The sequence below is a fragment of the Sphaeroforma arctica genome, assembly GCF_001186125.1.
Source record: "Sphaeroforma arctica JP610 unplaced genomic scaffold supercont1.279, whole genome shotgun sequence".
Taxonomy (NCBI): domain Eukaryota; class Ichthyosporea; order Ichthyophonida; genus Sphaeroforma; species Sphaeroforma arctica.
The window spans coordinates 13,218-25,046 of record NW_014040279.1 but is presented as its reverse complement, the minus strand read 5'-3'; the positions used below and the strand labels follow the sequence as shown (position 1 = coordinate 25,046).

Below are 11,829 nucleotides of genomic sequence, written 5' to 3'. Positions count from 1 at the left end.
GTAGTTACTATAGTATATATATATATATATATATATATATATATATATATATATATATATATATATATATATATATATATATATATATATATATATATATATATATATATATATATATATATATATATATATATATATATATATGTCAATTAAGCCTGCCTTACTCTCTCCCGCCTGATTTATTTTTTACCTGTTGTATGTGTATTTATTGAGAGCTGTGAGAGATTTTTAAAAAAATAGAAATAAAATCACGATTTGGTTTAGTTTTTAGAGAAAACAAATATATATATAAATATATGAATATATATGTAAATATCAGGGCATACTCAATACTGCATAGCCTCCTAGAATAAATAAAACAAAACAGGGGGGTGTCTTAACTTCTCTATTTTTAAAAACAAATAGAAACATAAAAGGAGGTTTTTGTTATCAGAAGCAACTTCGGCTATCGGTAAGCCAATGGCAAAAAGGATTGTCGCAATATTTACATACCTGTAAATAAAATGACAAAATGTGTCGGCTTTTATTTTTATTCAGCCGAAGTTCAGCTGGTAAATATTTATGTGCCCTATAAAGGGCTCTTAGGCAGTTTGGCTTCTTTTCAATTTGCCAAATAAATACATACCCCTAGAGAGAGAGAGTACATAGCAGGGCCCTATTAGCCCCTAACCCCACTACGTATAAACCCGATTTTTAGAATCTCAATCACAAGGTATATTTAAAAATCGACTTTAGTTTTTAGTTTTTTTCCTTTATAGCGGAGCATCGAGTACACCAAATATAAAATAGAAAATAAACAACTTGAAGAAGAAAAATACACATATGTAGCCTCACCGGCTCACAGTCTCACATAGTCACACATTCTTCCTTAGGAGGCTACATTGAATGTCTTTATACGGCCCTGGTGACAATAAAATTATTAACCACCTCATACCAATCTCATACTAATACTTTTTGAGTTTACTTTGCTTTTATGATGTAATTAGCGTGATTTTAGCCCATTTATTGTACTTGTTGTACGATAGTCGATACAAAGATCTAAATAAATTTTTTTTAAATAAACAATTGTATATGTTTTTGTGTAGATCTTTTGCTCTTGTTTCAAAAAAAAAACAATCGATGAAATTTGGTTTCAGTATTCACCGAGTCTACGAGACGCCGACTCACCAACTCACCGACAGGCGACAGCTCACAGCACGCATTTATTTACTGGAATACTCCGCGCAAAATTTTAGCGGTTTTTACATAGCCCTCTAAATTTCGGCTGTAGGGTTTGGCTCTAATATCGACTCAGCACCCTCTAATTCTATCATTTCTTCGTACCTTATTAGCAGCCGATTACGAGATTTTATTTCAATCAAAACTTCGCCATTGATATTGATCGGTTTTAAATACAGTGTTGGCGATGCGCCGATCATGGTCCCAATCTCTCCGTTCTCCTTCACCTTGAGAACCGAAGAATAGAAGTGTATACTACATACACGATGTATATCTTTCAACCAGAACATTTCCTCTACTTGTTTGGCCGTCCGACCTTCAATTGCAACAAAGGATCTAAAGTACCCCCTCGATCAATTTCGCTCGCGTCGCATTGTTCACATCAATTTTACGTCTCGCAAGCTGTGCGGCTTTCCCATTTCTCGCCTTTGGATAGCCTTTCAGTGCTGGGATACGAAAAAACGAGATCTTCTTGCCATCTTTAACATCGTATGTACGACTGTTGCACGTGGCAACTACACACAACACCATCCCTGTAAGCACACTCAACCACTGTAAACACAAATACACACATATTTACAGCTTTTATTCTATTTTAGTACCAAATATTGTACTATGAGTCATCAACTTTTGAGCGCAATATTTATGCACCCATTTTTTCCTTTTCGGCGTGTCTCCCAAAAATGTACCCTAAAAAAGGTTGCTTTTGTTTTTAGAAGGCTATGGTGCCGGCCTGCCGGGGGCTATGCAAGTTTAATATTGGCATACCACAACTGAAAAACGATGTTATTATTGGTTATTAATCAAGAGAGAATGCTGTTAGAGGTTCAGAGCAATGAGAGCACAGAATAGTATAGAAAGTTGCTTGTAGCTTGACATTTGACTGTTTGACAGCTGGCGCCTGGCAGTGACATTTGGTAGTTGACTTTTGACATTTGACGGACGAAATAAAACTTTAAAAACGACAAATGTTTTTTTTGTTTTTTCAAATTCACGTGAAGAATTAGAATATCGCAGCTGTGGGGGACTCTGGGACCGGGAGTCTGGGCTCTGGGTCCTCAGGACTCCTCAGTAACGAGTCCTCAGACCTCGCTCCTCAGGACTCACTCACACTGTTGACTGTCCTCAGTCCTCAGTCCTCACTGCTCAGTCCTGAGTCCTGGCCTCCCCTCTGGGATTCTGGGAAGTAGAATATGAAGTTTTAAAATATAAACCCAATTGGTTGTGGATCAGGAAACGTTCGGTGAAGCCAATGGCAATGGCGAATTGGCGAGTGTTTTCGCGGTGCCGGTAAAAACTAAAATTACCCATCGCAGATTCGCAGTGCCGCAGACTGCCGGTCACTGAGAGACTTGTGAGAGTGAGGGCTCGAAGGGAGCTCAAGCGGCCTCAACCCTCAACAAGAGGAAATGCCGAGTGACTGTAAGACAGTGAGTGTGACTGTGAGTGAGGGGCTGAGCCTCTGAGGCCTGAACCCTGAATGCCTTAGGCTTTAGACATAGGAGCCCTGAAGCCCTCTGAGGGCCAGACTAGAGTAGAGAGCGGCCAGCCGCCAGCCTGCCAGACTCGCAACACAAGCCAAGTCAAGTGTCCATCATTGAACCACAATGACATTTTTCAAAATAAATATTTTTTTAAAACAATAACTTGCTAATTTCTAAATAGATGTTATTTACATACAAAGATCTATCTTTTGTTGATACTCTTTCATCAATTTAATAATATTAAAAAATCATGCATATGATTGTTTTTGTTTTCAATTTCTATTTATGTTTTCTAAAATTTAAATAAATAAACAAAATGAAGCACAGCGCGTTTCTGAAATACCGAATACTCAGGTCCCAGTGTCGCAAACATTTTTAGTTATTTGGTAACCTCGCCATGCAAATACTCCTCGTACTTGTGTCAACCAATTACTGGTTAGCTCGCACGTGTTCCGTATGTGATCGAGACTGGCCAAATAGTATAAATTGACTGTATGCTTTTGATATCATATTCATTCATAAGCACCTTTCACCTTTGATAAGGAACGCCTAGAAAATTGTTTAATTCACGATCGATATGATGTACACTCGAACCATGGTCGCATCAATGGCGGCACTGGCCACATTTGCTGATGCCGCTTGTGATATCACGCTTTCGCTCTTAGAAGACGTTGACTACGGCCCAAATGTGCCTGCGAATGGAGCCGACCTCCCCGCGGTCATAATCACAAATGCCCGTGCGGGAGATACGCTTGGTGGACCAGCTACTGCAGATTCAAAGTGTGTGTACTACTACAGGCCTGATTCAGAGCAGCTAGCAACTAATGCCTCATACGATGGTTTATCTCAGTTTGTAGGTCCTGATTGGCCATATGTGGAGACTGATATGGGGTGTGCGGTTAGCTTCGACGATTCGGTGCCAGAGGATTCTATCTTCCGAATGGACGGCTATGTTACCGTTTCTGTCTATGAGGGTGTATTGTTCGGTGGTCTGCCTACCTATTTCTGGCCTGATGACACTGCGGGAGTAGGACCTACTATGGAGGGTCTTACATGCGTGTGCAATTTCGGACCCTGGTCTTCAGTCGATGAGACAGGGCAAGGTGCACACTTCGAGGTCGAACAAAGCCTTCCCGAGATGGAAAGTGATAGAATCGATACAGTTGCCTCCGAAGAGGCCTCCGTTGCCGAACCAACCTGTGCTATCATGCTGTCGCTACTAGAAAATATCGACTACGGCTCGAATGTGCCTGCGAACGGGGCAGACCTCCCCGCGATCATAATCACAAACGCCCGTGCCGGTGATACGCTTGGTGGACCAGCAACAACAGATTCAAAGTGTGTATACTACTATGAGCCCGACTCGATCCAGCTAGCAACGAACGTTTCGTATGATGGCATGGCCCAATTTGTAGGTCCTAATTGGCCGTATGTGGAGACAGACGCAGGTTGTGCAGTTAGCTTCGACGATTCGGTTCCAGCGGATTCTATCTTCCGAATGGACGGATATGTTACTATTTCTGCCTATGAGGGTGTGTTGTTCGGTGGACTGCCTACCTATTTCTGGCCTGATGACACTCCGGGAGTAGGCCCTGCTATGGAAGGTCTTACGTGCGTATGTAATTTCGGACCCTGGTCATCAGTTGACGAGACTGGTCAAGGTGCACACTTTGAAGTGGAGCAAAAGTACCCAGAGATAGAAATGGATAGTGCTGATATGTTATCCATGGTGCAAACCGATGTAGTGACACAGACAGATGATGCCAGCATGACAGAGTTCGAAGTTTAAATGACACCAGTGAACCGTATATAAACATATATATATATATATATATATGTGTGTGTGTGTATCTGACAATGGTCGCGTGGGCATGCAACTATGAGGTGCTCTGTGCTGGATTACGAATGCTACCATCTACCTACTTGCAAACGAGAGAATGATGCAATTTCTACTTAGGAATGATCTGACTATTGGAATCGGATTTGAAGGGAACATCTTTAGCTAGTATATTAGAGAAACGACTACTATCAGTCGTCTTCATTACCACTATCCAGCCTACTAGGTCGGATACTGTATAGTGTGGGAATTGGAATAAAACAAACATTCTTCATTTGGATGCGTGTCAAGCTTGTATTTTTTTGTCTGTGAGAAGACTTGTAAGCGCACTGCTGGTCAACAATTTTGAATTGTTGACAACGCATTCAAAGACCATGCCAAAGAATACGTACCAGCTGTAATATAATGGAATACTAGAATTGAACTGGAAAGGCGGTGTTACTTTAGAAAACAAAATGGCACAAACGACGATTACAGGACATAGACAGCGGCCTGTTATAGTGGGATAGCTGGAAGCTTCTGACTTTAACCATACCATCCTGGTCAACCTGCATATTATAGTGTACCCAGTAGCATGCAGAAACCTAGTTCACCTGTTAAAGTGGAAGGTATGTGGGACTAGGACTATACCACCAACATGGTCATACAATCTTGGAGATGGTGGCATATTGAAGGCGACTGATAATATGGCACGCATCTGTTCAATTTTTCGTTGAGTACTTCACATTGCACTATGAAACGTACCTTCAATATATTGAAGGGGTGAATTGTGCTATATACCGCGTACGACCGACCTTTCGTCGCGCTACAAAACAGGTTTTGTTTTGCCGTCAAGGTTCACTGCTCCCGTTCCCGTCTGCATCATTCAACGAACCAGTGGTATTCTGCATCGACCCAGGCGCTTGCACGCGCGTATCTGCGTCTGTATGTGCACCTGTATCCCCATTTCGCCTATCATCCGCTCTATTTGCCGCCGTCAACCCTGGCTGTACTCTATCGATAGCCCCCTGCTGCACCACAAACCCACCTATCTGCAACGGTCGTTGAGAATCAGACGTAGCCAAACTACCCGAGAGTGTCCTTCGGCGTGTATTACTACCAGAACCGATCCCTCGTTCCTCACCGTCACCTCGTTCGAGCGGGTGTGCAGTGTGCGTGAGCGGCAATGGTTGCCACCGTGTGTATGGCGAACCACTCAGCCGATTCCTCTGCGCATTGCGAGTGTGAGTGTGAGTGCGACTGCGCGGTTGTAATTGACCACGTGCCGTGTCCTGTTGGTGGCTCTGTACACGTGATCCGTCCTGCGGTTGTGGTATTGGTAGAGCACGTGCATCCACTCCCACTCCGTTGCGGTTTGCAGTTGATTGTGGTGGGGAGGCCTGCACTTCGCCCTCCTCAGCTGCCAAACCACTTGCCGACGTATCATTGGACAGTGCTGCGGGTCGTGACACTAGCGCCACATCGCGTTCGATGTCCTGACGAGATAAGCTGATCTGGGGGTACATGAACGATGTTCTTCGACTCAGTCCGTGGACACTTGGCTGTCTCGCTAAACTCATCGTTCTCCCCTCTCGGGCGGTCTCCGGGCCTCGGGAGGCGAAGCTGTACCTACTCCTGTCGCCTGTAGACGCCGGCGGCGCACCCGCCACGCGCCTGTACTGCAACTGCCGTTCACGATACCACATATATGCATCGGCCCAGGCCGACGTTTGCCTCAGCCTGAGCCGACTGCGCGTGCTCTCTATGTCCTCCCCCTCTCTCTGTGCGCGTGTCTGTGTCGCCAAACGCCTTTGCCGAGACTCCGACAGTGCGTACGCCCGCCACGTCCTCCGTCGCGATGAGGCATCTCGTGACAAGGGGTGTGGGTGTGGGTGTATGTGCGTGGGCGTGATTATATCCCGCTCGTGTGGTGGTATGTAGCGCCCCATTGAATCTCTTCTCGAAGCGTCTCGCAGCCGTCCCATCACCGCCAGTCGGGCGCGAGCTTCGCTGACTGTGCGTGAGCGCCTGCGAATATATGCCAGCGGGGGGGACGGAGGGGCATACCAGGCCTGGGTAAGGCCCGTGTCTGGATATGTCGTATTGTCTGAATTTACTGTCGGATCGTCCGGTGCATTTGCTGTCGTGTCCGGTGGAGGTCCGACGTATTCACTCCCCAGCGCCTCGCTGGTGATTCCATACACGTCCATCGCATCTGTCCCATCCATTGGTTCGGGCCGGTCCAGCGTCGTATTTGGTGGATTGGTCGTATTTATATTCGAATTTGCATTTGCATTCGCATTCACATTCGCATTCGTAGTGTTATCGACCAGATTGTCCATTGCTGTTGACAAGGCCCTACTACCACCATCCTGCCTGTCAGAAACTCGTGCATTGCGTGCATCAGTTGCAGTGACGGTTGCATCGCCTGTGGTGGTACCTACATTACTAGTAACGGCCCCTACGTTGCCTGTAGTGCTATCTGGCGCTAGTGAGGCAGAGATATCTGAAGAAACTATAACTTGCGTATCTGGATCGGCCCTTTGTGTGTCCGTACTTCCAGTAGACGTAACAATACCTGTATTTGCCAAATGGCTTGGTTCAGCTACTACACCAGGGTCCCCCGTTGCCATGACAACCACATCGGTGGTTGTGTCCATATCCCCTCCAGTTGCCATGGCGTCGTTGATTGCAGGTGTTGTGTTTATAACTCCTGCTATCATAGCAACGGTATCGTTGCTCGCAGGGACAGTGCACTTGTCTTCCGTCAGCGGTACTTCACCCACACCGACCTCAACAATGGCTCTTGCCGCTTCGAGGGTATGGCTCGTATCCGATTCGTCCCTTACATCAGATGCACTACGGTTGATTGCGTTCTCTGTGTTGTACACGTCCCTTGAGCTGGACGTATCTTCTGCCACTTCCACTCCAGCTGTATGCCCTGCCTGGGATGTATCACTCGCAACCCCCACCGCCCTCGCACTGGGCACATCGCCACCGTCTCGACCATCTCTTCCATTGCTTGCGCTGGGCACAGTCCGACTGTGTAGTGTGGACAGCGTGTACACCGCCTCTCGTTCGGTAGAGTCGTCACTCGTCTCACTCACCGTGTGTGTGTGTGTCAGCTGTGGTGTGGTCACATTATAAGCTCCTTCGAATACGCTGTGGTGCGTATCTGTAGCATCGCTCGTACGCACGCGGGTCTCGTGAGACTCACCTGGGACTGCACTACTTCCCACTGTTGTATCCTCTGTCCCACACTCGGCGTGTACATCCGCATTCGGGTCTGCGTTTGGATTCGTGTCTGTATCAGATATGCCGGTGACTACTACATCCATGCCTCTGCTTGCATTTGGCTGAGAATTTCCATGAGCGGTCCTCTCTCCATCTCGCCCTCCCCCACTCGTACCTGTAACCGCGACGGCAGAGGTCCCGGTATTCTCTACTACGCTTATCGGAGCCATCTGATTGGTTGTCGCGCTATCCTGTTCGTCGGGAGGCCCTGCCTCCGACGCATTAAACGCGACAGTCAGGGGGTCGGCCCAATCCTCGTCGAACATTCTGACCACCCCAAGGTTCAACGGGTCGTAGTCGGTGTAGCTGAATTCATTAGCATATGTAGTGAACGGATTCTCACTGTTGCTTGTCACCAATTCTGTGGGCGGATGCTGCGGGTGGCCGGGATTGGGGGCGTGTCGGTCTGTGCTTACGGTGCTATTTATGCGTCTATCCGCGCTTGGTAAACCTTCTCCTCTAGCTACTTCTGAGTATGTCGCCGTATTTGTATTCGCATTCCTAGTATGCGTATCCGTATTCGTATTCGTTTCGCGTGTGCTAGGCAGGGTAGGTAAAAACGGACTCACGCCCAGCAGCCTTGCTCTGGCCAGTCGCGCCCTGGCCTCCGCAGCGGACCGAGCCGACTCACTGCCTATCCCAATGGGTCGATCTGCACCACTTAAATCCAGAGCAGGCAGAGCAGGCGTACTTTCAAACTGCTCCATATACTGTCGGAGCGTCCCACCACTCCATCCGGGCCGGCTATAGTCCACCCCATCAGGTCCGAGGCCGTCAACGGTGCTACCGTTGCGCGCCTGGCGCTCGTGTCGCGCGCGAATGTCTCGCTGTGTCTGAGCGTGACTCTCCCACGCGCGAATCATTCGCCGTGTCTGGGCGTGGATCTCCCGCGCTGCCGGACCATATGCGTCTGTACGACGTGTAGTCGTATTGTCCGATAAATTGTCTGCGTTCCATTCTGCAAGCGTCGCCCGTATTCGGTGCAGATCGGTTAATGGGTCAACGCGGTCTCGAAAATAGCCTGCACCCATCACACGAGGCGCATTTCGGTGAAAGACTTCCTGCCACCGTTGCACCGCTAACGCGAAGGCGACCTCCGATGACGAATTGCCCGTGCCAAACGGGTGTGGGTCTCCTGCCTCACGAGCGGCATCGTCCCAATCGCTTGGTCGGTAGGCCAACGGATCGCGTGTGGCTCTGTGCGTGCTTGCAGCTCGGTTAGGGTTTGCACCCGAATCCTCAGTTGCATCCACACGGTCGTGATTGCCACTAACCGGGATTGTACCCGTGCTACCCGTGCGTGTGCCGGTATTTGCTGTCGCTGAGACTGGTCCATTGTCCACACTCGACCTTACTTGCGTTGCATTCGCAGGGACATCTACACCCATCCTGTCAATACCATCTACTTCAGCAGCCGCAGCCGCAGCCGCGGCCGCATCCGCGTATGTCACCGCAACATCATCCCTCAGATTGGTAATGTCCTCCCTAATCGCCGATGTGAGAGTCAGAGTGTCCCATTCTCGCGCATCTGTGTTTGCCTGTGCTGTGTCTGCTGCTAGAGCTGCGGTGCGGTTTTGGATGCTTGTAAGATCCGTTTGTCGCGGTGTGTGTGTGTGTGTGTGTGCGTTTCGTGGCGGTATGTTAGAGCTCAGTGGCCTCCGATAGCGCGAGTTTCCCCAATGCGATGGCTCGCCTGAAGGTGCACAAAGACAGGAAGTGATGAAGATATAGTACGTGTTATCTGTTTGCCCACACTAGAGTATTGGCGTATAGAGAGAGTGACGACCGGTTTGAACCAGGATGCAGTTACTCGTAATAACAGAAAAATGATATACGGACGAAGGCTCAGGCATGAAGTGTAAACGCACACAATTAGAAATTTTAAGTGGTATATTGGTGGCATAGACATGCCTGCTGCTAACCTGGTTATAATCAACTATATCGACGACTTGCAGGTATGTAATTCATCACATATTGTTATATGAATGGCGTGTACGATTGGTGGTAGTACATTTGAGACAAGGGGCATCTAACGTATGAACTGCAATGCGATCGAACAACCCGTTAAACCCGGAAGTGTGTGCTCAAATGAGCAGCATACGTGTCCTATACATCCATCCCGCCCCAGGTATATATACTTGAATTCGGGCACCTGAATACGTGCAAATACGCATGGATGTTTGCATATATGGGTGAGCATAGTACACTACTACGATAAATATAGTCATACCCATGGAGGACTGCATCCAGGAATTGGCCTGCTGACCCCAAGGAGGATGCAAAAAAGCATTCACATCGCCAAAGTCATCGTCCGGCTCCATCAACACCGACGTATTTCGGTTTCTCTCTCTCAGCATCCGGCTGTTGTGAAGCATGTTTTGTGTATACAAATCTCGATAGATTAGTGCATGCATTTCATTTCATTTCATATCAGTCATGACAGTAGGTGCTGGATTAGCATACCCATGTATATATCGGTCTCGTTGCACACTAGTATCGCTATCTGAGCACTTGGGGGGCGATGGGTGTGTTGTAATTGAAGTATGTACCTTCCAATTGGCTTATTGGACCCAAACCTGGCGAGCCTACCAATGTGTTTCAATTTCTCACGGGGGCGAAGTAGATTGAGACTGAAACAGCCAAATCCTAAAACATTCGTCTAGCCCATTTGGATACATCTAACTAAGGTAGAGTGGGGGAATACATACCGAAATAAGGGCGAGCGCGAGAGTGTGTCCTCAGTTTCAGGCCCATTCGCAGAGGTTGAAACTCCGGGAGGTACAAGCACTCCCCCCCTGGACAGCAATCAGAATTCAATAACTAGTAGTAAATCATCGATTCACAAACGATTAAAATAGACATCTATCAATAAACGGCATATTCTACGAATGAAACACCCGGCCCTTTGGGAGAGTGGTGGGAAACTGAGGCGTCGAGATGCGAATGCGACAAGTCGAGTTCGTTGCGAAGGCGTCAGTATACAAATACAACAAACAATGGTTCGTTTCTCAGTGCGGTATGGCCCGCAAATTCGCGAGGGTGTAGAAAATACGCACTGTAAGATTAGAACAACCATGGGTTTGTGATGATGTGGTACCCTTCGTACTAACGAGGCAGAGGCATGAACGTATGAGTATGTGCTCTCGGATATTGGAAGCAGGTGAACAAACGGATCAGTATATATGTAGGGAGTACGCACACAGAATGTAACAGACATGAGGCCCACAAGATCCGTGTGTGCAGGAACCAAGCCTGAGTGCATACAGAAAGCATAGATGAATAGAAGCGTGCATAGCCGAGCAGAGGAATGCTCATACAGGTGAACCTATATACATAGTTACGAGTATGTAGTGACTTTTAACTGTGGTACTTACAAATGAGGGGAATCGCGGAATCTTAGATAGCTGCCCAAGTATGCAGATTCAAAAGCTGCATTGTTGCCAGTATCATTGTCTGGATCTGTGCAGCCGAAGCCCAACAGAAGGAACCCCCCCGCAATAACTCAGTAAGTGGAGATATAAAACAACGGTAGAAAGTGCTATATACTGGTACAAATTCCAGAACAGCGATAGATATTCTAGGTAAAATTGGCAGATATGGCCACCACAGATATACACAAGAATCGGCCCAATAACCAAAGTTATAAAACAATGGATTGTGCCCGAAAGGAGAACACATATCATAGCAACTCACTATATAAACTCGATAGTCGAGACCGTCTACCCCGGCGGGGTGGGGGTTGTGGCTCTCTATAGCCGTTGTTGACTATGAACAAATGGCCCAGCTCTGTTAGCAGTTGTTTGATAACATGCCGAGTAAGTTCTGTGTTCTCGTCCAGCGATTTAGTGAGGTCTTCAAAGGAAAGATTTGATCTGGCATCCTGTGTGCGGAAGTAAATGTAGATTCAGTCACACTCAGATATGTATAAGTTATGTGTCGTGATTCTTCACTAACGCAAATCTAACATGTCCATCTTGTGTATAAAAAACTAGTGATGGATAGTAAAGATACAAATAT

The 11,829-nt window shown here is 47.1% G+C and overlaps 2 protein-coding genes across 2 annotated transcripts; one reads left to right on the top strand and one right to left on the bottom strand.

Moving 5' to 3' along the window:
- Positions 1–3,227: 3,227 nt before the first annotated feature.
- Positions 3,228–4,805, top strand: SARC_04746 (hypothetical protein). Its single transcript, XM_014301404.1, has one exon. The coding sequence runs from the start codon at positions 3,280–3,282 to the stop codon at positions 4,489–4,491; it is 1,212 nt and encodes a 403-aa protein (XP_014156879.1). The 5' UTR covers positions 3,228–3,279; the 3' UTR covers positions 4,492–4,805.
- Positions 4,806–5,039: 234 nt separating this feature from the next.
- On the bottom strand, positions 5,040–11,267 carry SARC_04745 (hypothetical protein; the record flags this gene model as incomplete). Its single annotated transcript, XM_014301403.1, has 4 exons — positions 5,040–9,505; positions 10,043–10,173; positions 10,521–10,607; positions 11,187–11,267. Coding segments are annotated over 4 exons (4,435 nt in total), but the record flags the coding sequence as incomplete, so codon positions are not given.
- Between the last annotated feature and the right edge of the window lie 562 nt (positions 11,268–11,829).